At 48.4% G+C, this 27,115-nt stretch overlaps 1 protein-coding gene across 1 annotated transcript in view; it reads left to right on the plus strand.

Annotated features, from left to right (window-relative positions):
* The first annotated feature begins 2,415 nt into the window (after positions 1 to 2,415).
* The window catches only part of Gmpr (guanosine monophosphate reductase), a 37,068-nt gene continuing 12,368 nt past the window's right edge, over positions 2,416 to 27,115 (plus strand). The window contains exons 1-6 of the mRNA XM_038333785.1: positions 2,416 to 2,652; positions 9,649 to 9,768; positions 12,215 to 12,298; positions 15,892 to 16,065; positions 23,483 to 23,564; positions 26,110 to 26,216. Coding sequence (XP_038189713.1) covers positions 2,566 to 2,652; positions 9,649 to 9,768; positions 12,215 to 12,298; positions 15,892 to 16,065; positions 23,483 to 23,564; positions 26,110 to 26,216 — 654 coding nt within the window. The 5' untranslated portion in view covers positions 2,416 to 2,565. The remainder of the gene's footprint in view (positions 2,653 to 9,648; positions 9,769 to 12,214; positions 12,299 to 15,891; positions 16,066 to 23,482; positions 23,565 to 26,109; positions 26,217 to 27,115) is intronic.

The raw sequence follows: 27,115 nt of genomic DNA on the forward strand, positions 1-27,115 counted from the left end.
CGAGGCTCTGCAATATAAGGAACATGTGACTCCAAATAGCTAGTAAGGTTTTGTCCACTCGGCGCAAGCTGGAGTCATCTGGGAAGCCTCAGCTGAGGAATTGCCTGCATCAGATTGCTCTGTAGACAAGTCTGTGGGGCATCTTCTTGATTGATGATGGATGTGGGAGGGCACAGCCCACTGTGGGCAGGTGACCTGGGCATAAGAAGCTAGCCGAGCTTCTCTATGGAGAACTTCTCTCTATGGCGAGCAAGCTGGCAAATGGAGTGCCTCCCACTGTATCTATTACAGTAACTGCCTTGGCTTTCCTGATAAGGGGCTGTAACCTGTGGGTAAAATAAACCCTGTCTCCCCCACGTTGCTCTCGGTCAGGGTGTTTTATCACAGCAATATAAAGTAACTAAGACAGCGACAATTTATCAAATAATTAATTGTACTTTTTTTTTGAGACAGGGTCTCTCTACAAAGCTCTGGTTGTCCTGGATCTCACTATGTAGACCACTAGGTAGATCAGGCAGGCCTCACAGATGTCTGTGATCTGCCTGCCTCTTTCTTCAGAGTACTGGGCTTAAAGGCTCCACCACCCGTGCACTAACGTTTCTTTTTACCCTAAGAAAACACTCAAGTTAGACACCCTCAAGGTCACCCAACTGGAATGTGGCCAAGTTTTCAAACTAGGTAGAGGCCCCAAGACACTTCATTTACGTAAGTCTCATTTTTCTTTTTTTCTGCTCCCTCTTTCATTTTTCTGCTCCAGCTGGAACACTGGGCACGCACTTTGTCACTGAGTTACACTGCCCCAGCCCTCTCTCGTTTTTCTTTTGTTTGCTAACCTCCCAGTGGCTTCTTCTTCAGCACACTCGAGGCCTGTCTCAGACACATGGTGGGCTCACTGGGAGTGAAATTAGGGAAGACAAAATTCTTAGCCTTTTTGTAAGTGAGTACGCAGTAAAGAAACCACTGAGGTGATGGGATGGCTGCCCCGTGGTTCCAGAGAAGGTTCTCGTCTTTGTCACTGACCCATTGCTGTGGAGAGACACCAGGACCAAGGCACCTCTTATAAAAGGGTTTGACTGCAGTCCCAGAGGCTTAGAGCATGATCATCATGACAGACAGTATAGATGGAAAGACACTGGGCCTGGCTTGGGCTTCAGAAACAAACCCAGTGGCCCACTTCCTCCAACAAAGCACACACATTCTAATCCTGATCCTTTCAAAGGATTCCATTCTGGGTTACTAAACCTTCAGATGTCTGAGCCAATGGGAGCTTTTCTTATTCAAACCACCACAGTTTTTATTGCACGTGGTGTGTGTGTGGAGGGGGGGTGAGAACAGTCAGAGGGGCATCTGGAAAAGAAAGAAAAAAGACTGGCTAGGGCTAGGGCTATGGGGGGGGTGTAAGAAAATAACAGGGGGGAGAGACACACACACACAAAGACAGAGACAGAGAAGGAGAGAGAGGGAGAGAGAAAGAGAGAGAGAGAGAGAGAGAGAGAGAGAGAGAGAGAGAGAGAGAGAGAGAGAGAGAGAGCAGCAAAAAAAAAAAATGCTGGGAGAGTCCTGCCCATTACGTTGACGAGGAAAGAGGGTGGATTAGCTGGGACAACCTAGGAACTAGCATAGTGGAGGAGGACCTGGGAGATGAGAAGAACCAGAAAGCTCTCATGGGCGCCTTGGCACTCATAAGAAGTGCATGTTACTAGGGGCTGGAGCCACGTGGAGGTTAGCTTATCACAGGTATACACCAAAAGAAGTGACCCTTTCTCCGGGTTTCCCCGAGGAATGCTGCATGTAAGTTTTGATTTATCTTTTTGTTTGCCATGCCAGAGTTCAGGGGGCGCTGAGCTCTGACTGTCATTTTCGACTAAGTCAGTGGGCCTGTTCTTTTTTTTCCCCTGCGGAGAGGGGATTGGGAGTTCCCGTTGGACCTGACATTTTTGCTGTGGATAAAGGTCAGATTCTACAGCCAGGCTTGGTGACTCACGTCTTTAATCCCAGCACTCACTCAGGTGGCAGCACCACGGCGGCAAAGGCAGTCAGAACTCTATGATTTTGAGGCCATCCTGGTCTACATATTATGCCCCCCTCCTCCGGTTTCTCCTTTGGTCCCCTCAATGAGTCAGACTAGGGTACACTCTAGGGAACGGGAGACTTTGTCTCATGTCTTCCTCTAATTCGCACGCATCTCGCAGCTCAGCCCCTGCCCAGAGAGAGGTTTTAGGGTCCTGCCGGGCAGAGTCCAGGTTCACAGCTAGGTTCAGGCAGAAGAAGCTGGTTGAGCTTAGGCAGAGGGAGCTTGGCCCGGGGGAGGGGCTCAGCCAGGAGACCAGGCTATGGGCGGAGCTTAGAGGCCGGGGCGGGGCGCGCCCCAGGGGCGCCAGGCTGGTGGAATCGTGCCGGGGGCTCGGAGCACACGGGCATAAGAACACCGCGTACGTACCGGGCTTGCGGAGCACCAGTCTGCGCACAGCCATCCCGGCGCCGCTGTACGCACGCGCCCCGCAGCTCCTGGCTGACGCCGGCAGCAGCCTCCGCCGCAGGAAGCCACCGCACACCGCCAGCACCATGCCCCGCATAGATGCAGACCTTAAACTCGACTTCAAGGATGTTCTGCTGCGACCTAAGCGGAGCAGCCTGAAGAGCCGAGCCGAGGTGGGGTCCACTGGCATGCCGTCTTCGGGCTGGCAAGGGGGAAGTGGGTGCAGGGGATGGCACATCTCATCTGTGCCAGAGGCAGAGGTGTCACACCCTCTCCCCGTTCTGAGGAAGGGGAAGGCCAGTTGGTTTTCTTACACCTGAACTGTCTTTAGGGTCAGTGACAAGGGGCCCTAGTTTGGGCCTGGAATTATAAATGCGTCTGTCTACCGTTGGTGGGCTCGGGGAAGTTCACACTGAGACTCAACCGCAGAGCAGCTAAGATCAACCAATCAAGTAGCCAGTGACTTTAGAAGGCATGGCTCTCAGGAGGGGCACTCAGGAAGGAGAGGAAACGCTGAGGCTAGGATGGTAAGGAAAAGAAACTCAACTGCAGACTCTTTGGATTCGGAGCAGTGTCCCCTGGTGCTGGGACTTGGCTCTGCTGATTTAGCATTAGGTCCTGTGGTGGAACGTCGTGAACAGGACAAAATAACTGAACAAACAAAACAACCCCCCCCCCCCAAAAAAAAAACCGGGCGCTCCCAGCACTCAAGTTTAAGATTTTTCTTCCCGCGTTTAAATGGCCTTGCCGGTGCTGAGCTTGGGGACCTGCTTCTCGGTGTCACTCTGCGGTATCAGACAGTCTGCAGTCCCAGCCCGGAGTGAGGCAAACTGACCGCGCTGGGGTGAGGGTCATTCGGGCCATTTGGGAGTTAGCTGTGCGATAATAAGAGGAAAGCTTGGAAACAGGTGGAGATAGGAGACTGCCGAGGTCAGACCTTAAAGGATAAATAGTTTTCTGAAAAGGTGGAGCCGGTTGGAGAAGTAGTGTTCCTGGACGGTGGCTTAGAGGGTGGTGGTGGTGGTGGAGCAAAGAAGAAACAACCTGAAAGGACCGGGTTTGAGTTTGGGCCCAAGAAGTAAACACGGGGAGCTAAGCCAATTAGCACGCCCCATCCCTCTTGCTTCGCAAACAAGACCATAAATAAATCCCCTCAGCAAACACCTCGTTCAGGTGCCCAGACTGGACTGCCTTGCCTGCAGCTGCCAGCTGAGGGTTGCTACCGGATTAGGTCCGCCTCCTGCGCTAGCCAATGAACAATTAGAACCCAGTGACTTTTCCCCAAGCAGGGACATAGGCTGCTTGGAACCAGAATTGCTCTAGACAGGAAGTGGTGGAGGTGGTGGTGGTGGTGGTGGTGGTGGTGGGTGGGTGGGTGGGTGGGTGTGGGTGGTGGTGGGTAATGGACCCTTATCAACCCAGATTAGATGCCCCTGGGCCTGTCCTTCATCGTGTACTTTCAGGTGCCAAAGAACCAGGCAAGCCTTTGGAACAAAATTAACACTAGAGAAAACACCTGGACTGTTGTATAGACACTGGTAGCCAGTGAGTGACTAACTCAGACCAGGGTTAATAATCTGGCGGCCTTAATGCTTGTTTTCTTCATGTTTATTTAAAATTTATTTAGATGTGAGCCACTTATTTATAAATAGATATTTATCTGCACAAAGTGAGGATCTATGCATTTTCTGAACTAGGAAGACTCGAGGAGAAAGTACAATATTAATATTTATGTGAACAGTATGATGTCATGCCTCACTTGGTTTTATAATTTGTGCTGATTGCCACTCTTAATGTCCACGCATGGATTGAATCTTACAAGCTGTGTATACCCATCGCAGTGAGGACTGGTGCCCTTGAGGATTGGCCTCACACTGTAGCTTTTGTGAGGAAGTGGTGTGGCCCTTCCAATTGTCTGTGGGCTAGCCTCCTGGGGCTCCAGCACTCTTGCCTGGTGGATGAGCTCACCTAATGTGACTTGCCTGCCTGGCACTGCTCAAGGAACCACCTTAGCCTAAGTTCCATCTTTTGTTGTTTTGTAATTAAGTGCCACGGGATGTGTTGATTGCGTTAAGACTTTGCATTTATCTGATACACATGGGGTTTGTGTCTTTCCGTGGGACCCAATCCTGGCTTTAACACCCGAGCCCAGTTCTTAAGTAAGAATTTTGCTTGTATGTACATGTTCATGTATGTGTGTGTGCACACGTGTGTGTGCACCGTCCACCTTTTTTAAAATCATTTTTTTTTTAATTTTTAAAAAGGTCTTGATGCAGGATTTTTCATTGGCCTGAAACTTGCCAAGCAGTCTAGTCTGGCTGGCCAATAAGCTCCAAGCATCTCTGTTGATTTCCACCCCCCTCACCTGCCCTGGGCATTACACATGTGCTGCTATACCCAATTTTTTCTCTTGGGTTCAGGGGATCGAACTTGGATCCTCATGCTTGTATAGCCCGCACTTTGAAGGTTGAGCCATTGCCCCAGCAAACAAGAGAATTTTGCTTGTTTTTTTTAAAAAAACATATTAATGTGGGATTTGAAAGCTGGATATTGGAGAGTATTTGCAGCAGAGAACCACCCGCTTGTCCTAAGACAGGGTAAATGCAAACGCCCTCCCATCTGCTAACAGCGCCCTAATGACTGCTGGACCATTAAGGAGAGATGGGGCTAGCGGTCTCCATCTGCGACAGTCTGACCCATAGGGAATAGAGAACAGGACAGTGAGGAGAGAATGTACAGAAGAAAGGAGGTTCCAGTTTTAGTTTGAGTCTGTCACTACTTATTTTATTGCCTTGACACTGTTTCCTGGGGCCGCTATAACCCAGAATTATAGAAGAGGCCACTCGGTCAATAGGCTTTATCTCCCAGCTGGGCACACTGGAAGCCCCCCAACCAAGGTGTGTCTATGCCGTAGGTTTCTCTGGAAAGCTGTTTGTGAGATGGAGCGAGCACCTGCCCCACGTATCTCCCCAGCTCCTGCTGGTTTGCTGGTCACTTCTGGCTCTCCTTGACGTGTAGATGTTCAATCTAACCCTCAACCAACTTCATCTCTGTAAGCTGTCCTCCTTTGGCGTGTTTGTGTCCAAGTGTTTCCCCTTTTGAGAAGAACCATTCCACACCCCACGTGACTTCACTTTAACTTGGCCACTTGCAGAGATCCTATTTCCGAATAAGGTTCCGTTCACAGGTACTAGCGTTAGGACTTCGGTGTCATTTGGGGGAGCCACAATTCAACCCGTAACGGCCTATGTAAACTTGGCTTTGTGGAATTAGAAGATTTGCCCAGATTTGTTCTTAGTCATGAGTGCAGTGGATTCACCTAGGGAGACACTCCAAAATATACAGTTTCCAACACAAAGGCTTTGACGGATGCAGCTTGGGGCAGTCTTGACATGTTTGCCGAGCTCATCAAGAGGGCTTTCTCTGTGGGAAGCACTGCCCTGACTAATGATGCGTTCTTCACTCAGAGACTGTGGCTCACTCTGGTGCTGAGCTGTGTGTGCTACCTGAGGCAGAAGCTGCCTGGGCCACATCAGCATCTAGAAGGCCTGTTCCAGGTAGTCAGCGCACTGGATGCCCCTCCCCACGAGGTTTCAATCTGATCCTGGGGCCTTTGTGGACTGCTTCCCAGAATGTCTTCCCAAAGGCCAAGCATGCTTCTAGAGTATCCTTTGTTACCCCAGGCCAAGTGGCAGTTGTCTGGCCATGCTTGGTTGGTGTCTATGGAGCCTAACATACAGGCATTGCCTTGTGTGTCCTTAAGGAATTGGGAAGGAAGTGTGGGTGGGAGGCAGGGCCGGTTCCCTGTGCCATCACATATTGGTCCTTTCCTGTCCAGGAGTGACTGTTTTTGTTAGGGTAGTGGCGGAGGTTAGCACATATTTCCTCAAGTGACTCCTGAAGCTTGACTCACTACACTGAACTGCTCAGAAACGTGGTGGTGTGTACTTTAGACCTGCAGAATGCTGGGTAATGATCAGACTGACTCACTGAAAAGGACAGAAGCTATTTTGAGGGTAAAGGAGGGGAGTTTGCTACGTTCTGAGTGGGGCTTTGGAGGTACTGTATCTGGGGCATTCAGCCACTGTGGTGGAATAAAGGCCGGGGAAGCTGGAGGATAGCATTTATCTCTCTGAGCGAGTGGTCTGTCTTGGGTGTGTGTGTGTTGGGTAGATAAGGTTAGGGCAGATACTTTCATTTCTCATTCTTAGAACTCAATATTGGGAAGATTCTGCCTTGTGTCATTTGGGGAGGAGAGGTTTGTTGGCAGAAACTGGCATATGCTAAATACAAGTTCTGTTGCTGAACTTCCCACCTCCAGCCCCAAGAACCTGCCTTGTGTAGATAGGAAGCGAAGGGTTCATTGTCAAAGCTTCCCTTTTCTGTGAAGTGTGTGTGTGTGTGTGTGTGTGTGTGTGTGTGTGTGTGTGTGATGTAGATAGGTTTTGGTGTGCCAAGAAAAAGCCATTGTGATCTCATGGGGACAGAGTACAGAGGCTCTTTCCTCCAATGCATCTTGGGCAGAATTACAAGAGTATTTGAGACCAGGAATTCTAATTGTTTTCAGCCTGGGCAAAGAGCAGGAAGGCCAGTTAGTAGTGCAGAGTTGCCAGGAGGGGCCTCCCTCAGTCATCTTGCAGGGTGTCAGCAGGACCTGCTCTCCTGCAAGACATTCAGGAAGGGGTGAACACTACCTGGGAGGTTCATGGAATTAGAACATCTCGCTTCCTCTCGCTGACTGCTGTTTAGGGCCAGCACAGTCCTTTTATGACATCTGCTAGCCAGGAAGCCTTCCGGTCTTGGAGAAGCAAGAAAACAAATAAGGCGAACGGCTCTGGGATGATGCTGTAGCACAGTGTGCTTCCACTTAATTCAGTCTGTAAGGTGCAAGTTGGAAGAAATGGAACTAAAGAAACATTTAGAGAATACTAGTTGAAGATGGTGATTGCTGGTCCTCAGGCAACCAGGGTCCATGTAGAACTAAGTTATTTTAGAAGCCTAAAGTTCAAGGTTTTCCTTGTTGATTCACCTTGGCCACACACCTACCTCCAGGGTCCAGGTCCAGTCAAAGGAATGAATGATGTAGAATATTTCAAACAATAGATTTATTAACCCACAGTGTGTGTGTGTGTGTGTGTGTGTGTGTGTGTGTGTGTGTGCGGGAGGACAATCTTAGGTGGTGGATCCTCAGGGTCCTTCTGTCTTTTGTTTGAGACGAAATCTGGGAATTGACCAAGTTTATCAGACTAGCCTGGCCTAAGAGCTTTAAGGAATCTACCGGTTCCACCTCCCATCTCCTCATGGCTGGGGATCCTGACTGAGACTCTCATGCTGACTGAGACATCTCTACCAGAATTCCTCCTGATGTGACTGAGAGATTGGTGGTAGCACCCTAGGGTGGCAGTGAGTGGGAGGGAATGGGCTTTGCTGGGAAAACTAGAACCAGGAATGTACACGGACAGATCTGAAGGGGCCGCAGCCGCCTTGCAGAAGCTGCCCAAAGGAGAGGGAGTTCTGGATTTCCCCTCACCCTTGTCCTCCAGTTTCTCATTTGGTTTCCATTGGTCAAACCCAGGCAGACAGGAATTTGAGAAATGGAGTCTCTGGAATGGCCACTCTGTGATAATCTCAAGCATAAGATTGTTCCGGGTCACAGAAGGAATTCTGACTGACAGCTTTTTTGTTTTTGTTTTTCGAGACAGAGTTTCTCCGTGTAAAAGTCCTGGAACTTGCTTTGTAGACCAGGCTGGTCTCAGACTCACAGAGATTGCCTGCCTCTGCCCCCTGAGCGCAGGGATTACAGGCGTGCGCCACCACCACCTGACTACTGCCAGCTTGTTTTTGCGAGGGCCCAGCTCTGGCACACCATTCTGCTAAGCCCACAGTCCTGGCTGAACATCAGACTGGGTTCCTGACAGCTCATAGTCACGTGCACACTGAAATTGGAGTTCCAGGAGAGTTGGTGGGCCCTCCCTGCAGCTGTCTGCAAGTCAGAGGAACAAGTGTTTCTCGGCAGAAACAGATGGCTGCATTGTGTCTCCTCCCAGCTCTCGTAATTACCAACCAGCTGCTGGAGCCTGAAAGGCGAAGGCATTAAGGGTTTGTGGCTCAGTGCTGGTAAGATCTGGAGTGTGGTTGTAGGCGAATGGTGAAATGAGAAGGGCTTGGCAGGAGTAGGAAGCAAGGTCACTTCTGTGTGGGAGGCGTGGATGGATCTCCCTACAAGAGGAATGGGCCCTTCTGTGGATTTTTTTTAATACTCTTTGATGGCCTGCCAGCCAGCTTGTAAACATTTGGAGACTGATTCTTACTTAGGAATGCCTGACCTTAACTTGTTTCTTGTTAGCTTTTCTTAAATTATCCTGTTCACCTTTTGCCTCTGGGCTTTTACCTTTCTCTATTCTGTAAGCCTTTCTTTACTTATATACCATGGCTGGTTATGTGGCTGGGTGGCTGGCCCCTGGCATCCTCCGGTCCTTCTCCTTTTCTCCCTCTTCCGTCTTCTCTTGAGCCTAGACGCCTCCTCCTAATTATTCTCTCTACATGTCAGCCCCACCTATCCTTTCTCCTGCCTAGTTATTGGCCATTTAGTTCTTTATTAGACCAATCGGGTGTCTTAGACAGGCAAAGTAACACAGCTTCACAGAGTTAAACAAATGCAACATAAAAGAATGGAGCAACACATCCTTGCATCATTAAACAAATATTCCACAGCATAAACAAATCTAACACATCTTCAACTAATATATCCCAACACCCTCCAGTGCTTGGAAGTGGGGGGAAATAATAATTGTGTATATGTGTGCTTAGGGCCAGAGTAAGGCAAGGTGAGGAAGGAAGGTGGCTGAGATATTGGGGAGGCTGCTGAAGGAAAGATCTCACCTAAATCTTGGGATTCATAGGATATCCAGTGTCGTTTTTTTTTTTTTTTTTTTTTTTTGCGGTGTGGGGGCAGTGAATACTGTTTGAGCTTTTGTGTGTCGGTATAGCCTGCTACTTGATTTTCTTGGGGGCTGTCCTGTCCTTGAAACACCGGGCCAGAGCCCTAAGAGAATCTAGGGGCTGAGAGGCAGACCCATCCTTGGGGTCTTCCCCACCCACTCTGAACACTGAGAATCCTGATGTGTTACATAAAGAGCTTATTCTCATTTCTTTCCTTTTGCCTATAGGTGGATCTTAGGCGAACCTTTACATTTCGAAACTCAAAGCAGACCTACTCAGGGATTCCCATCATTGTGGCCAACATGGACACTGTGGGGACATTTGAGATGGCTGTGGTGATGTCACAGGTAGGAACTCAACTACGTCACTACATCCTTAGCTTTCTTGGCTGTGTGTGCATCAGGTGCCTGGAGTCATTCCTTGCTGAGTCTGACTGTTACAAGGGACATGTCTTTTCTGCTTCTGTAGCCAAAAGATAGGCCACATATAAACTCTGCCCTCTGTGAAATGGTCTAGCTGAACCTGACTCTTCTGTGAAGATACCTGTGATGGTTTTAGAAATTAGGCCTTCAAAAGGAACTTAGGCAGCAGGATGAATGTCATATTGGAGAGGCCCAGCCCCTTAAAACAAAGACGGCCACTTTGCATGGAGCACATAATGCATTGTGTTGGGGGGTGCTGTTGCTTATGCTGTTATGTATTTCCATTTTTACCATAACTCCATGGGGGTAGGCTCCTTCTGCAGATGAGGAAACTGAGGCAGACAGAGAAAGAGGAGGGACATCTCGTCCCAGGGCCTTCAGTCAAGTAGAGAGGCATGACATAACCCCAAAGTGAGTCCAGAATCTGCCAGACACATCTCTAAAATGGATGGACCCCAAGGCAAGTTCAGGGTGTCTTTTGACGAGTGTCTTGGCCTCAGGAACCACCAGTCATAGGTATTTGCTGCCTCACAGAACTGTGTGTTGGGGGTGAGAATCTTCCGCTTCGGAGACTGGAGTTTTTCCTGATGATGAGCGTGGAGATGTGTCTCTGTTTCTGATCATCGTGTCTGCCAAGTGCAGAGATAAATGCAATTAGTCGGAAAAGCGTCTCCCTGTGGATGGCAGGTCTGACTGCGGGAGGCAATGGATTCGTTATCAAGCAGCGATGAGGGGGGAAGAGAGTCTCAAATTATAAACTCAGAAAGTGGAGTTGGAGGTCATCCACCTGAGGATTGACCTTGTGACTGTCAGCTCTGCCAAAGAGGGATCTGAGGCAAATGAATTAATTGCTAAAGGGATGCATTTTTTTCCCTCCCAATCTCTTTCTGGCTTGTGTCATTAATGACTGCTTGTAATGAAGTTTCTGTGGATGCTGTGGCATGAGCAAGTGTCCTGAGGGCCCATGTGTTAAAGGGATTTTCCCAGGGTGGTACTTTTCAGGGGAGTAGAGCTCTTAAGAGATGGGGCCTGGCAGGAGGTCTTTAGGTCATTAGAGGAGTAGCCTTGAAAGGGAGTGTGGGTCCCCAGTGTCTTCCTCTCTCGCCCTTCCTCCCTGACTGGGGATAAGGTGAATGGTTTTGGTCTGCTCTGTACTCCCGCCATTATATGCTGGCATGCCACAGCCCCAAGAGCAAGGGACCCTTTGACAGAGCAAGCCAAAATGAACCTTTCCTCTATGGAAGTTGATTCTCTCAGGTGCCTGGCTATAGTTATCGTTGATAGCAATTAACAGTATAAATGGGTGTGGGGCTCAGGGAGCAACACCTAAGTCTGGTTTGTCTGTGTGCTTGAGTGGTATCCGTGAATAACCTGGAGCTTGCCATGCCCCTCCCACTTCCACTGGGAGGTTCTCCGGGAATGCCATTGCCTGCGTTGGCAGAGGTCGCCGTGGGTTCTGTGAGTTTTCTATTTTTAGGATCCACAGACAGTGTGAATTAATGGAGTCAGAGAATTTTAGAGCGAGGCATTGGAGGTGTGGGGTGACTCAGAAGTCAGAGAGGAAGCCTCAGAGGAGGGACATTTGATGCTGCCAGATCCTGGAAGCACCTGCTAAATGAATTATTTCTTCCTCCTCTGCCCTATGCCCCTTGTCTTGCCCTACGACCTCTGACTGGTCTTCCACTGCCACCAGACTTCTAACCTCAGCCTTCAGGGCACTAAGTGCTAGAGTTTAAGGCGTGCCCCCCTTACCCAGCTTTGATATATTTCTTAAATTTCTTAATTCCCATTTCTCTCACAACAATAATTCTGTTCAAAGCTGTTCTGAGAATTCCATGGTGTCAGCAAAACATTGGCCCCAGGGTACTCAAGTCTGGTTCAATAGCCAAAGATGTAGGGTTATCATTTACATAACTCCCTCCCTTCCTAGCTTTCAGCAAAAAGCATTTAGGCTGTGTATTGGAGGAGGCTTTGGGTGTAGGGCAAGGTCATTTGTTTGGCTGAGCAGAAGCTTGCATTAGGATGGTCACTCTCCCGGTCTGGGGGATCGTCTACATACGTGTTCTTGACCTGCCTTGAGTGTGGGCAAAAACTAGGTGGGCCAGCTGGGTGGGAAAGCTCCTTTATTCTTGCCTCTTGGCAGACTCTCCCTGGCTGAACACACATTGTCTTAAATCCTATCGAAGCCGGAGACCATTTCTGTGATCCCTTGTTTCACCGCATGCACCTTGGATTGCTTGCTGGCTGCTAGGAACACATTCAGAGCAAATTAGGCACGAATGGCAGCCGCAGATGGTTTTGTCTGGGGCTTATCTTGCAGCCGGAGGGCCCTCTTCCCTGGCTCTTCCTGACAAGCCGTCTTGTTTCCTAGCACGCCATGTTTACAGCCGTCCACAAGCATTACTCCTTGGAAGACTGGAGACGTTTTGCAGAAAACCACCCCGAATGCCTGCAGGTACGATGACGCGTTTAGTGACAAGGGCTGAGGGGAAGAAAGGTCTTCCCTGATGTCAAAAGTATTTGGAGGCTGGTGGGTCTCTGCCAGAGCTTTGCTGAGGAAACCTACCTCGTGGGGTCTTAGGATTGCCCTGGGAGGACAGCTTCGCCTTTAAAAGCATCCGCCACCACAGCCTTGGGGAGGCCTTGCTTTCTGTCAGAGGTTTCCAGGTGAACCCAATCTAAGTGCTTTGTCCTGGCTACAGACAAGGGGTCCTAATTGTTACAAATTGCCTTTTATTTTAATAGTCTATACCCTGCTAGGATGGCTGTCATTAGAATGTGAGTTAGGTTGGTGTGGAGAAGTTAGAGTGCTCATATGTAGTTGGCGGGCATGTAGGTGCTGAGGCTTGCCTTCTCAACGACCTAAAAACGCCTTGTGCTGGGTAGTTTAATGTCAGCTTCACACAAGCCAAGTCATCTGAGAGAAGGGAACTTCAATTAAGGAAATGCTTCCATAAGATCAGGCTGTAGGCAAGCCTGTAGGACATGTTCTTAAGTAGTGATTGATGGGGGAAGGTCCAGCCCATTATGGGTGGTACCATTCCTGGGCTGGTGGTCTGTCATAGGTTCTCTCGGAAAGCCGGCTGAGCAAACCATGAGGAGCAAACCTGTAAGCAGCACTCCTCCATGGCCTCTGCATCAGCTCCTGCCTCCAGGTTCCTGCCTTGCTTGAGTTCCTGCCCTGTCTTCCTTTGAAGCAGATGCCAGATAAGCCCTTTCATCTCCCAGTTGTTTGGGCCATGGCGGTTCATCACAGCAATAGTAATCGTGACTAAGACTTCAAGAGAGTAAGCATGAGTTACCATGTGACCCAGCGGTTCTATTTCAAGAAGAAATGAAACCATGTGTTCACACATAGACTTATTCATGAATGCTCCATGATATTTACAATAGCCCAAAAGTAGAAAATGTAAACTAAGCACTGAAATGTGTCGTTGATGACCAAATAAATGAAATATGATCTATCAATGCCATAGGCTGTTATTCAGCCAGAGAAGGGAATGAAGTACTGACTTATATTCAAGTGCAAACAAACCTTGAGAACATTTTGCTAAGTGCAAACCAAACACAAAAACCAACAAGTATGATTTCATTGATGCTAGTTGCCCATGGTGGGCGAATACTCAGAGACATGGTTATCTGGGCCTGGTAGCAGGAGGAAGGAATTAAAAGAGTAATGCCTAAGGTTCCTTTAGAGTCAGGCCTGGTGCTATAGCCTGTAATCTCAGCTACTTAAGAGGCTGAGGCAGGAGAAACTCAAGGTCAGGGGCAGCCTGGGCAATTTAGTAAGGCCTGTCTCTGTAATAAGAAGGAAGCTTGAGATGTGGTTCAGCCAGGATTTATCTGTAAGGATTCAAAAGTATATGACACCCTAGATTCAGTACCTGTCAAAAAAATTAAAATTCTTTTTGAAACCAGTAAAATGTTCTATAGTAATGATATCACTAAACATGCTAAAAAATCATTGTGCACTTATGATCATGTCTTAGTTTAAGGTTTCTGTTGCTGTGAGAGAGCATCTTGACCAAGCAGCTTGTGGAGGAATTGGTTTATTTCATCTTACAGAACGTGTGTTGTGTACTCTGTCATCTAGGGAAGTCAGTGTCAGAACTCAAGACGGGCAGGAACTGAAGCAGGGGCTACGGAAGAGTACTGCTCACTGGCTTAGAATTTGCCCAGCCTACTCTCTTATATCATCCAGGCCTACCAGCACAGTGGTGGCACTGCCTAGAGTGAGCTGGGCCCTCCTGTGTCAATTGTCAATCAAGAAAATGTACCTCAGGCTTGCCTATAGGCCAGTCCAGTGGGGGCATTATTTCAACTGAGATTCCCGCTTCCGAAATGGCTGTAGCGTGTGTCAAGCTGACATAAAATTAGCCAGTCTAGGTGACTTCCATGCTGAGTTGCTATGTCTCAGTAGCCCTGCTCCTCTAAGCAAATGGGTGTTTTAAAATGATATCGATAAGCCCTCCCATAACATGACTGAGTTTCCATCCAGTGCATTCTGCTGGTTCTAAGCCAAATCTAGCAGTGAGGTCTGGGCCTGCCTCGTTGTGGGCAGATCATTTATGATGAGATAATGATTTTGGGTGCTGGCATGGCTGCTGTTGCTGCTGCCACTATGATTTAATTAGGTGTGGGGCTTCCACTACAAAAAACGTTAGCTTAGGAGATAAAATAATTCTGGCTCGATATAAAGTTTTTCATTTTGCTATATTGTTCAGAGTATCTCTCCATATTCTTTGCATATGCCAAAGTCCTTGGTGGCTCAAGTTCTGCAGAGAAATCTACATATAGCCTATACATATTCTCCTATAGATTTAAATCACTTCTATATGACTTGAAATGTCCCATACAATGCAAATGCTATGTAGCTAAGTATTGCATCCTACTGCTTAATAACAACAAAGCAGCAAAAATCCCATATCAATCTGGGTGTAGTTTTTTAAAAAGACTTATTTTTATATGCTTGCACGTGTCTGTGTGCATTACATGTATGCCTAGTACTAACAGAGACCAGAGGAAGGTGTTGGATCCTCTGGAACTGGTGTTACATGTGGTTGTAAGCCTTTGTATGGGTGCTGGGAACCAAACCTGGGTTCTCTGTAAGTGCGGCAAGCACTCGAAACCACTGAATCGTCTCTCTCCATGCCCAGGTTTTATTTACTTGTTTAAGACATGTTTTAGTTTTCCCCCTCTATTTCTGTGATGACATACTCTGTCAAAAGCAACTTAAGGGAACATCTCATGTGGCCCACAGTTTAGGGTATAGACTGTCGGGCTAGGGAGGTCGAGGTGGCAGGAACTTGGAGCAGCGAGTCACATGTATCCACAATCAGGAAGCCTAGAGTGATGAATGCATGCTGCTGCTCAGCTCCCTTGCTCCATTTACATATATCCCAGGATGCCACAGCCCTCCCACCTTAATTACTGCGCACAAGGTAATCTCCCAAAGGCATGCCCGAGAGGCCTGACTCCCAGGTCATTCTAGAATCTCTCAATTGTCAATCTGTCAATTAGTTGACAATACTAACAATCATTTGGTATATGATGTAGCTCAGACTGGCCTTGAGCTCAGTCGGTAGAAAAGTATCACCTACAGCCCACTTCCAGCTGAGGTATATTCCATATCCATTCACGGATGTCCTCAACCTGTAAATGTTGTTCTCACTTGTTCTTTCTGGAAACGTCCCGTGGTGCCCTTCTGTAAGGTTTGCTATCAGTAGCTGCACAGCACAAAGTTCTACACAACAAGCTTGAGAAAACTGAGTAGAAGCTGAGGACAAGGTCTTGAATATTTCCAAATGTGTTTGCTGGGAGGTTTTGTTACTGAGTCCCAGCTTCAAGGATGGGTATAAGTAAACCGGAAAACTGGAAGTTTTGGTTGACCATGGAAGGAGCAGGTCTCCTTTACCTCTGCTGCTGTCTGTTTCTTGAACACTGCCTCCATGTTTGCTCAAGGTAAACCTCGAGGGTTGCCGGATGGTGAAGGGTCTTCCTTTGAAAACAGCTGTTCATGATCACCTTCTATGCTTCACTTTGCCATAGCATGTCGCCGTGAGCTCGGGCAGTGGGCAGAATGATCTGGAGAAGATGAGCCGCATCTTGGAAGCTGTGCCGCAGGTGAAGTTCATCTGCCTGGATGTGGCCAATGGGTATTCGGAACACTTTGTGGAGTTCGTGAAACTGGTTCGATCAAAATTTCCTGAACACACCATCATGGTAAGTTTGGTGGGAGACCCTCAAGGAAGCTAGGAGATGCCGTGTGCTAGGGGAGGGGCCTGTGCCTTTGCATAGCCTTTGTTGCTAGAGTTGTGAATCCCCAGGAGATGGAAGACCTGAAGAACCAGCTTTCCTTTGAAAAATGAATATGGTCCTGATTAGCATCATGGATGTTGGCTCCTTAGTTTTGATAAATTGTCTGTTATCAGATGTGACCTGTAAAAAGAGAGGGGGATCTTCCCCACCCCTTGATAGAATGTATTTATTTTAAAATTGGAAGCACATGCCAGGCTTTCAGTTCAACATGTTGCCCTCCACCCTGCCCATGCTCGTCATCAGAAAGCTGTGCCACTAGGGTTAGACCTGGTGACAGCAAGTTTTTGAGAATCACTTAATGATGGTAGCTTGGTTGAGATGGCGTTATATCGAAGACCTTTGGTGACTTTTCCATATTTTCCCAGCTCTTAGCATCTTTGCTCACTCAAGCTGTGTTGATTCTCCCCAGGGTGAACTGGCTAAAAGCAAGTGGTGAGTTATAGTTGGACTTTAGGGGGAAAAAACTCTTCTATTTATACCCGTCTTTCCTGGTCTTCATTAGTAGGGTATGTGGGAATGACCAGTGTCTGGTTTACCCCTGCTACCTCTGTCTTTTCAAGCCTGTTTGCCTCATGTTTCCCTGTCAGGAAGTTGGTAGAAAGGCATCCTTTCTGCTAGTGGAGTTTAGTGTCTCTTTGGGGGCCTTTCTTTGCCAAGTTGCTTCTGGCCATGGTATTTTATCACATCAACAGAAGATTAAGTAATACAGAAATCACCTCATTGGAAAAAAAATGGGTCAGGGTCAAGGTATTCCCCTTCAAAGACATGCCCTTGTCCACATACTTTCTTCAGTGTGGTCTCAGGTCTTTATGTAGCCTGCCTCCCTATGAACTCATTAGTGAATTAATTCACTAGTGAAGTCGGTACCCTCTTGATCCAGTCACCTCTCGGCAGTACCTCCAGCTAAGGACTGAGTCTTCAACACCTGAACCCCTTAGGGAGCCCCTTCATCCCCTTGCTGGTACTTCATGAGATTGACTTCTTAATGATCAAGATGCTAGGAGCATCTTTCTCTGTTGAGTCTTTAACTTGGATTCCTGACCTAGCTCCTCTTAGGTCTTACCCTCTCTTGAGACAGATCTTCATCTGACTTCTCTACATCCTCTGAAGACTTTTCTGAGCTAGAAAGCCAGCCACTATGTGGGAGTCTGTGAGCTGCTTCCAGCAAATGACCTGAGAAGGCGGTCATCAAACTTTGGATTTAAAACCGAGAAAACTAGGGGCTACAGTTGCTCTGGGTTGGGACTGAGCTCAGGTCTATGGGATCTGACACCATCTCCATCTGATCTGTGGGATCTGACAACCATCTCCATCATATCTCTGGGATCTGACACCATCTCCATCAGATCTCTGGGATCTTAAACTATCTCCAGGTACCATCTAAACAGAGTTAAACTGTAGGACATTCTGCTGGGAATTCTTTAAGGCTTGGGAGGATACCCATGTGTTTGTTGCATGCAAGAGTAAGAGTTTAGCTTTCCCCTACATCCACAAGTACCCAGCCTATTTTAGGAAGATGCCAGGTTCCTCTCCTGTTTCCAACATCTTGATAAAGACTAGGAACAGTTATCCCACAGTTACTACAGACCAGGAATCTTAAACTCTGATTTGTGAGGCTGGAGAGATGGCTGACTACTCTTCCAGAGGACCTGGTTACAAATCCCAGCACCCACCCACATGCAACTCAACACTGTGCTTCTCTAACTCCAAGATCTGTCATTCTTACACAGATGTACCTGCAGGCAAAGCATATAAAATAAAAGTAAGTAAATTAAAAAACCAAAAAGCTCAGATTTGTTCTATGGTTTGGGGGTTTATAATCAATGCTGCAATAACAAACAAAACTGCTTTTGGAAGGAAGCCCTGAAGGGAGAGTCCATCCTCTATGCTGCACGTTTAGACCTGGGAACATCTCCTTGTCCTTGTTGACCTGCCACCGTAGTATGGGGTGAAAGGTACACTAGTGGGGGAACTGACTTTGGGCCTTCACTTGAGCATGGTGAAGTTGCTGTCCCTTCCTGTGCCCCAGTACCACTCGCGCACACCTGACGCCCCTGCCCTAGCCTTTGTGGTACCTTTCTTCCAGGCCACTTGAAAGAGGGAAGAAAAATCTGCAATTCCAGAAGGACAGAAGCCCTGATTCCCAATGGGGATGTGGTGACCCTGCATAGCACTTGACAGTAAACTTACCTTCTCTGATGCCAGGTCAGGCACAGAGAAATCTCAACATGTATTTGTTGGGGACATGGACTCAAGGCTGCTGTGATCCGGAGGGGTCTGCAGGGGTCTGGAAGAGTCTGGAGGGGTGGGATCTACCTCTCCTGTTTTAGTTGCTCTGCGAACATGGAGGGTTAACAGCTGAGAGACTGCTTCCCTTTATTACCCTTGATTACAGAGGATTAATGGGAAATGGCGCAGGCTTAAGGAGGTGGCTTAGTGGTTCTGTTTCACATCTTTGGTAACTTTATGAACAGTGTGTAAACAGGGACGTTCAGTGACTTTACATCCGGAGGCCCCCACTCCTCACCTCAGCTTTTCTCATAGTGCCTGCTTCCTGCTTGGCAGCTGTCTGGTGTTGCCACCTATGCATTTCTAAACAAGGCCACTTGAGTCAGCCTGGTTCAAGTGTTCTGTGAATGGCCAGGCACTCTGTGTCATCTTTGGCCCCTTAGTGTATTCGAGATTCTCCGTGCTGTTTTCTCAGCTGGGTTTGTGATTGCCCAGACTGAAGGCCATAACTACTGCCTAGCGGCCCTTCTGGCTCCAGTCTCCTGTCTCCACCTGGGAACTAGTTGCAGTGCTGTTGAACTCTCCAGCCCAGTGCTCTGTCTGACTCCATTCCAGCTTCTGTCAAAATACTATACACCCAGTGACTGATAAACATGGAAACTTACTGAATGTCCAGGACCAAGGTCTGCCACTGTCTGGTGACTCTGCTCTTTAATAGGTGACTTGTAGGTATATCCTAATTGTAGAAACATTCACACGTGCTCCCTTGAAGGAGCAGTAATTCCATTTATGAGAGCACCTTCTTGAAGGCCGCATCCTGCAGCTTAGGTTTCAGGATATGACATTTGAGAGGACACGACATTCAGACCACAGCATTCCTGAAGTCCATGGGCTCATGACCTGAGCCCTATAGGAAAAGGGAAAAGGAGTTTGAGGACACTAAGAAGGTCACATAGCACATGGTATGGTGTTTTCCCTACCCCATACAGTGAATCCCAGTAGTTGCTCAGTTGCTTTTAGGTAGTACATTCCATTGAAAACCTGTCCTCTGAATAGTGACTCACGAAAGAGAGGTGGGATCTGGGCAGTGGGATTGCTTTAAGAAGTAAAGAGAAGGGGCGGGAGCATAGCTCAGCTGGTGAAGCACTTGCCATGCAAGCATAGCAACCCAAGTTTGAGTCCCAGAAACTATGTAGAAAAAGAAAACAAAAATGGGTACATGTGACCTCAGTGCTGGGGAGGTAGAGACAGGGGAGTCCCTGGAGCTCCCTGGTAAGCCAGCCTAGCTGAATGGGAGTGCATCAGGTAAAAAGGGAGAGGCCCCCATCATGAAAAACAAGTTGGATAGTGTTATTAGGTTGACCTCTGGCCCCCACACTTAGGCACACACATGTGTGTTCTCATATACACACATACAAACGCACAAAAATAAAGATAGGCTCCACTTCTCAAGATGTTGCAAGCTTAAAATGGTGGACTGGTGGTGAGGGCCACACTTGGCCTATTGGCAGACTGAGGTGGACACTGTGCCAGGCTCAAGAACAAAGACCAGGGGAGAGTGGGAGGACGGGAAGGAGTGGGGGGATGGGAAACAGGGGAAAGCCCTTGCTGCAAGTGCATAGCCAGGGGTTGCCAAACTGGAGCCAGGCAGAAAGGGGTGGGTAGTAAGTTCCCAGCAGCCTCTAGGCAACCTCCAGCAGCAGGGCCTTCTGCAGTGCCTGCTGGCTGGCCAGGAGGTGTTTCATGGCTCTGCTTGGTTTCCACAGCAATGAACTGAAGACTTTGGCAAGGTAGATGTTTATTCCTAAGCTATTCACTGCCTGCGCTGACCCCTGGAATCTGCCGTTCATTCGGAAACCTCTAGTTGACGCTCATGCCTTTGGCTCTCTGTGGTTTGGGAAATGTTAATTTCTCTTCTCTGGCTCTCAGAGGCACTGTGGGGAGGAATTAGCATTTGCCCGGTGTTCTTGAGCTGAAGGGCACTAGGTGAATGCTGAACGCTTTTAGAATCATTGCATAAGCAGGCAATTCCTGGCCTCGCACCAGGCCAGGGCTCCTTGCCTTGCTGTTCACCCCTGGCCAACTGGGGAAGGGAAGGCAAAGGTGCTGGCTGAGGGGAGGGACTAACTATTCCTCAGTATTTTCCTGCTCAACATTCTAGATGCTCTTAATTGGGTTAATACAGACTCGGCATGTCTATTTTCTTTTCCTCTCTTTTTACTTTTTTGATTTCGTTTTTGGGCATTGAACCTATGGTTTCACATGCTTAGACAGGGATGTTTTTATTCTGGCCCCCTCTCCCCTCAGCCCTGGATGGAACCCAGGGCTTTAAAAATACTAGATGAATGTTATACTAAGTCACACTCCCCAGCCATCTTTTAAAATATTAGAGACAGGACCTCACTAAGCTGTCTCCACTTGCCCTAAATTTGTGATCCCGTTGCATTGCCTTTCTATGTCGGTTGGATTATGGGCGTGTGCCACCATGCCTGGGCATCATTTCATTTTTGACTAGGGCCTTGAAGCTGGAAGTTGCCTTGCTTCCCTAGGTCTATTAATCTGCTTTCCAAAAAAAAAAAAAAAAAAAAAAAAAAAAAAAAAGACAAAAACAAAAACAAAAAAAACCCAAAAACCTGAGAAAAAGTAAGATTTGTTTTGGTTTCTGGTTTCAGAAATTGCAGGTCATGGTCACGTAGCTCTGGAGTTTCTGGGTCTGTGTCGAGGTGAACATCATGGCAGGGTGTATTTGGAGGAGTAACCACATACCTCACAGGGAAACAGACTCGGAGATGAAGGTGCTAGGGATGAGACCCACCCTAAGGACATATCCTCAGCACCCACTTCATCTAACTAGGCCCTGGTCTCCTGAAATTCCTACCTCCTCCACCCCAAGAACTTGAAAAGTTAGGAATTCATCAATGGATGAACCTATTGATACAGTAGCACCCTCAATTCCCCGAGTCCCACCCGCCAATACTGCTGCATTGTAGACCTAACATTTGCCTATGAGCTTTGGGGATGTTTTGGATATCTCATGACCCTGGAATAGTAGGGGGTGCCTGACAGGAATGGCTTCTTGCCTGTCTCTATGCCTCAGATCAGGGCACATAGTCCAGGAAATGAACAGGCATTAAACTATCACAGTCACAGGGCATATCATGCTTCCAATGGGCTGTCACACTCTCAAGCCTGTATCCATTCCCTACACAAGGTGCTTTGTACTGACATAAAGCACACTCACTTAATGACCCTGACCAGCCCCTCCCTGCCCACAGACCTCTGGCCCGTGACCAAAGGGCCACCTATGCAGAACTGGAAACTTCACGCCAAAGCCCGATTGTTATTTCTATTTCTGATATGGTCTTGTCTTCTTTTGTCTGAACCGAGTCTCTGTGATTTCCAGATGATCCATTCCTGTGGGAGAGATTCACAGTTTTTTCACTTTGTGAAGGCTACATCTTGGTGGCTAACTCTTTGGTCATGCTTGTGATGGTTTCATTGAGAGAGAATCTTGGGGTTCGTGGACAAGGGACGTACCCTCTTTTGTGGTCTCAATTTCTTTCCAGGAAACCTGTGCTAGAAAAGACAGCTCACCAGTAGCGAGAGCTTATGTGATATTTTCTTCTTAGTATTTTATGTTTATAACCACTGATGATTTGATATATGAAAATCAGGCTCACACTGGCCCATTAATTTTCATTATTACTGAAGTTGAGTACACACCCTGATTAGATCAGCCGTGTCTGCCTCTTTTGGTTTTGACAGGTTTTTTTTTTTTTTTTTAATGGTGCTTCTGAGTTCTGCATATGTTCCAGCCGGTCACCCTTTGTCACAGAGACACGTGCTTTTCTCTAGCTGGCTCTTTGTTGGTTGGATCATCTACTCGCATGTGTTTCGTTTTCGTGTAGATGGTTCTAATTCTGCCTTTACACTCCCCAGCTGAGTTTACAGGGAACCAGTGCTACCTTTAACCCTGCTCCAGTCCTCCTTCTGTGACATCTGCCATCCTTTTCTGATGGCAGCTGGGGCTTCCATTCAAGCCAGCCTCGTCACCTCTTTCTCACAACCTTCTTCTGTGAAGTTCAAGTTATTTTGTTTAAGTTTAAAAAAAAAAAAAAAGATGGTTTCCCTCAGGGAGTTAATTTAGCGAAAGGCCACTTGGGCTTTGGTGGGAGTACAACGAGCAAGGCTGCCTTTTTGCAACATGGGACTTGGCCTGCTTGTGAACATCCAGTCAGGGCTTGTTGCCAGGCATCCTGAGTACCAGCTGAAGACGCCATGGGGGCAGTGAGTTGTAATGAAAGGCCTATTTTTGCTCCCTCAAGCTCCTGCAGTCAGAGAGCTTGTACTATTTCCAGCGCAGATGCATTCTCGCGCTTGATGGATTCCGCCACTTCCTGGCTTGCGGGTCTATTCTTAGGGCCGAGGCTTCACTCCATTTGTAGACAGAGCCTGTGCCAGTGGCATATGGCCCAGCAGGGCCTGCCTGCCCTTTTCTACCAAGGTGGAAACCCCAGCCCTAGGGCCAGACACTTGGGTGTTTTCTCAATCACGAGAAGGTCCGTTTTCTAACCATGACTTTCTGGGTTCTTAGAGATTCTCCAGGGCTTTCACAGATGTCAAAGTAGCTTATGCCCATTGCTAAGGGGGTTTTGATTAGCTGTGTTTCATTGCTTATGGATTTGGGGTTCCCCAGAAGATTTTGTTTTGATCTGACCAGTGTTGAGATGTTCCTTAAGCCTCGGCCTGGACGCCCTCAGATTTCCTATGTTTCTAAAATTTCTGCTTTCCTATAGCTTTGTAAATCATTAGTTCACCCAGGTGACCTCCCTAAAAGGGATCTCCTGGTATCTGTGTCTGCGTTGGAATTTACTGGAAGAGGAAGCCAGGAACATACTCACCAATTCCCAGACTTAATCACCTTCAAAATTGGATGTAGTGTTTTCTTTTTGTCTCCTGGGACCCTGGTAGCCTTAATACACACATACCCTTGGGTCAGGAGTAGAACTTCCCATTGACCACCCCACGACCCCTGTACCTCACCCCCAAGAGTCCTTTCCTGTGATGGAGAGCTGTGTTGTTCTTGTCACAGGCAGGAAACGTGGTGACAGGAGAGATGGTGGAGGAGCTCATTCTCTCTGGAGCAGATATCATCAAAGTGGGAGTCGGACCGGGTAAGACCTATTGATCTCAGGAGGGCTGTCTGTGGGGAGCAGGGGACTGAGTAAGACCCGTCGACTGCAAGAGGTCTGTCTGACCTATGGGATCACAGGAGGGCTGTCTACGGGGAGCAGGGGCCTGGGGTTTGGGCTTCTGGAGGTAGCTACACGGAAACCATGAAAGACACCCAGGGGCTCAGGGCACTTTCTGTGTCTCCATGAAACGTTGTCACTGAGCTGCTCCCTGATGACCTTCTCCATGAGCAGGTACGTGCTGTGGGATAATCTTTTTGTACACCGTGAAGACGTGTCTCTGTTTTACCTCATAATTAATAAAAAGTCTCCGTGTCATTTTTCGGGAGCTGGCGGTCCAGAGAAAGAACAGTACAGGCATGTAGCTGAGTTTTGAGGCCCTGCTTCAGCATGCTTGTGTGGAAGAGCAGGCTGTGCAGATCACTGAAGAGGAAGGTCAGGGTAGGGAATACGTGACGGTGAGCAAACAAGGATGACTAGGCTCGTGTGGGTGTTGGAAGGACCCCGAACATTGCAGACAGGCTCGTGACCAAGCGCCCACATTGGAACATGACCTGTGGCCCACATTGACTCCCCACCTGATAACTAATCCACCTCTTAGACACTAGGGCCACCCATGGGGCCTCTTGAACGAAGGAACCAACTAAAGTCATTTCAACCTTAACCTGTGAGTAGCTGTTCCTTCCTGGGCCTGGCTGGCATTTGTCTTCCTGTTTCCCACACCCAAGCATGCATTCTCAACGCCATGTTTTAAAATTCTGCCCTGGACATCCATTATTACCCAGACACTAGCATTGGAGAGAAGGGAAAAGAAGATAAACACTTTATCTGGGACTAAAAATAACAGCAGATATACTGCCCCCCCCCACTAAAAAAACAACCCTCTGCCCCCAAAAGACAATCTTATAAAAGGAAGCAGAGCGGAAGCTCCTGCATGGGGCATATGGGTGAGTGCTGCCATAGGCGGATGACCTCTCGTGTTGTGAACCTAGCATGGGTCAGTGTATATATTGAAAAACGGCCCCGTCCGCTCACAAAGCGTGTGGGCTTCTAACCTTTAGGAAGACTCCAAGCCCGACTGTCTTCCTGTGGTTTTCCTCACTGCCACCCATCTAGGCAGTACATAACTTTCTGAGCAAGATAAACAGTCCCTGGTCTGCCCCTCCAGCAGCACACGGAGACCCCACAGGACATGCCGCTGGAGGTGAGCAAGCTGCAGAGCAGGAGGGTGGCGGTGACTCACTCATGCTTGAGTCCCTGCATTCTTTCCATGCTATTTATAGTGCTCTCAGGCATGAGGCTCCTTCTCCGTGTCAGGTTAGCCGAGAGGGTGGAATCTCCACAGCTTACTATCCAGCAGAGAAAACGGGCCCTGGCACTCCTACACAAATAATAATCGAAGCGGGCTTCTCAAAAGACAATGCAATACGCAGCTTCCCTGGGGCAGTGACATTTCAGATGAAGTCTGACAAATGAAAAAAGGTTGCCTGGACAGTAGGAGATGTTAGGTGGGTGGTGGAGGGGAGAGAGAAGAAAGAAAGAGGAGGGGACGGGGAGGGGAGGGGAGTAGAGGGGAGGGAAAAACTCAGAGTACAGAGAACCTCTGAGGTGAGAGGAAACTTGCTGAAAAGTCAGTGGTAAGCACACAGGGAAAGGGGGCCGATAGGATTGAGGCAGCTGGGGCACAGAGGTGGATCCCCACTTGCTTTGGGGATAAGATGAGAGATTAAAAGTCGGAACAGGCGACACAGGATCAGGATATTGGTGTTCTCCTGAACCCAAGGGAACACAACCAGGACTGAATGGGACATCGGGACAGGAAGAGGCAAGGGAGAAAGATATCCGTGTGTTGGCATGACTACTGAAAGCCAAGCTGACCTCAGGTCTAGGCTGAGTGGGGCCTCAGGCCAAGGAGATGAATGGAAGCTGGGCTATGTTTGGCCCAGGGTTGAATAAATAGGAAAACAGTTATAGGGCTTCCTCCTCCCGAGGGTTTGTAAAGTTCAGGCCCAGGGACAAGTCCTTCTTCTCCCTAATACAAATGTGCTCCATGATAGCCACACCAGGTAGATGTTGGCTTTCCAGTCTCCCAGGCTGAGCAGTGGCGTGTGGAGGGGTAGCGTGGCAAAAGTTGAAGGTGAGGTAGCTTGGAGAAGGCTGGGAGGATTCTCAGTGGGCTCTAGAAGTGGAATCTGCGTATGTGGAAGAGGGAAGGGTGTGTGGAGGAGAGAGGAAGCTCGAGCCAGGGTTCCTCCATTGCTGGGAAGGAGACATCGCAGCAGAAAGGGCAGTGAGGGTCGTGGGAGAGATGACATCTAGGATGTTTGCCAAGTTCAGTGGTGAAGACTTGGGGGGAGCATGTGGCCAGTGATGTGGTCCATAGTGAGACCTTGTGACTACAAGCATTTATCCTGCAAGCATGCTCTCGGCTTCACTGGGGCAGGGCAATATGATGGTGAAGGGCATCGCTTTTTGTTGTGTTCTATTCATCCGAACCGTCCCTGCATCCACCTTTCCTTCTGTGCAGGTTCTGTGTGCACTACCCGAACCAAGACAGGAGTGGGCTACCCCCAGCTGAGTGCCGTCATAGAGTGTGCTGACTCTGCCCATGGCCTCAAGGGGCACATCATCTCTGTAAGTATTGGGAGGGTCTGGAAGCCTGTGGGGATCATGGGGAGATCGTGACTGTGGCCCTGGCCCCAAGGGTCTTCAAAAACCCTATTTCCGAATACTGTCACATTCTACATGTATTAGGGATTTGGATGTCAGGATGAATTTACGTGGGACTGATATAGGTCATCAGATCTCAGATCCAGGAGTTGGGAAATGCTTTGGGAAGTGATATGAAACGGGGGGGGGGGGGGGGGGGCGCGTTGGTTTGTTCCAGATAAAATGGTATAAGGGAGCTGAAGGACATTTAAAAAAGACCTCAAAGTCACAGTTTTGGAGTGGTGACCTGGGAGGGGGCAGAAGAATGTGTCACAGATGAATTCCAGGGCGACTGTGGGCAAGAACTCTGGGGACATGTGAAAGGCTGGGGCTTTCTTCTCAGTGTCATAGGAAGTCACTGAAGATGTCAGTGCAGAAGGCGAGTGGCTTGTCTTATAGCAACCATCGGGCTCCTTTGGAAAGGATTGGGAAGGACAGGACAGGCTGAGGGAGGGATCTAGTTGGGAAGGTGTGATTCAGACTGGGGGTGACCATGCTGTCCACTAAGGGGTGGGCAGCAAGTCTGCAGAGCCACACCCCAACGCAAAGGGTGTTTAGGGAACGGAACTAAGTCCTGGCAGTGGAGTTGGGATTTGTGGGGCTGGTAAAGGAGGAAGCTTCTGCCTCATGGGCTGGTTCACAAGAATGACTGAGGAAAAAATTCACTTTGGTTTTGTGGGTTCATGTTGATTTTTGAGGGACATGACAGGCATTGAGGAGGATTCATGGGTTGGAGACCTGGCAGCTGAAGAGCCCATTGGTCTTGGGAATCTATGAATGGTTGAGGAAGCAGGAGGGTGAGCGGATGAGAGATGGACCTCAGA

This window comes from Arvicola amphibius, chromosome 6 (genome assembly GCF_903992535.2).
Source record: "Arvicola amphibius chromosome 6, mArvAmp1.2, whole genome shotgun sequence".
NCBI lineage: Eukaryota > Metazoa > Chordata > Mammalia > Rodentia > Cricetidae > Arvicola > Arvicola amphibius.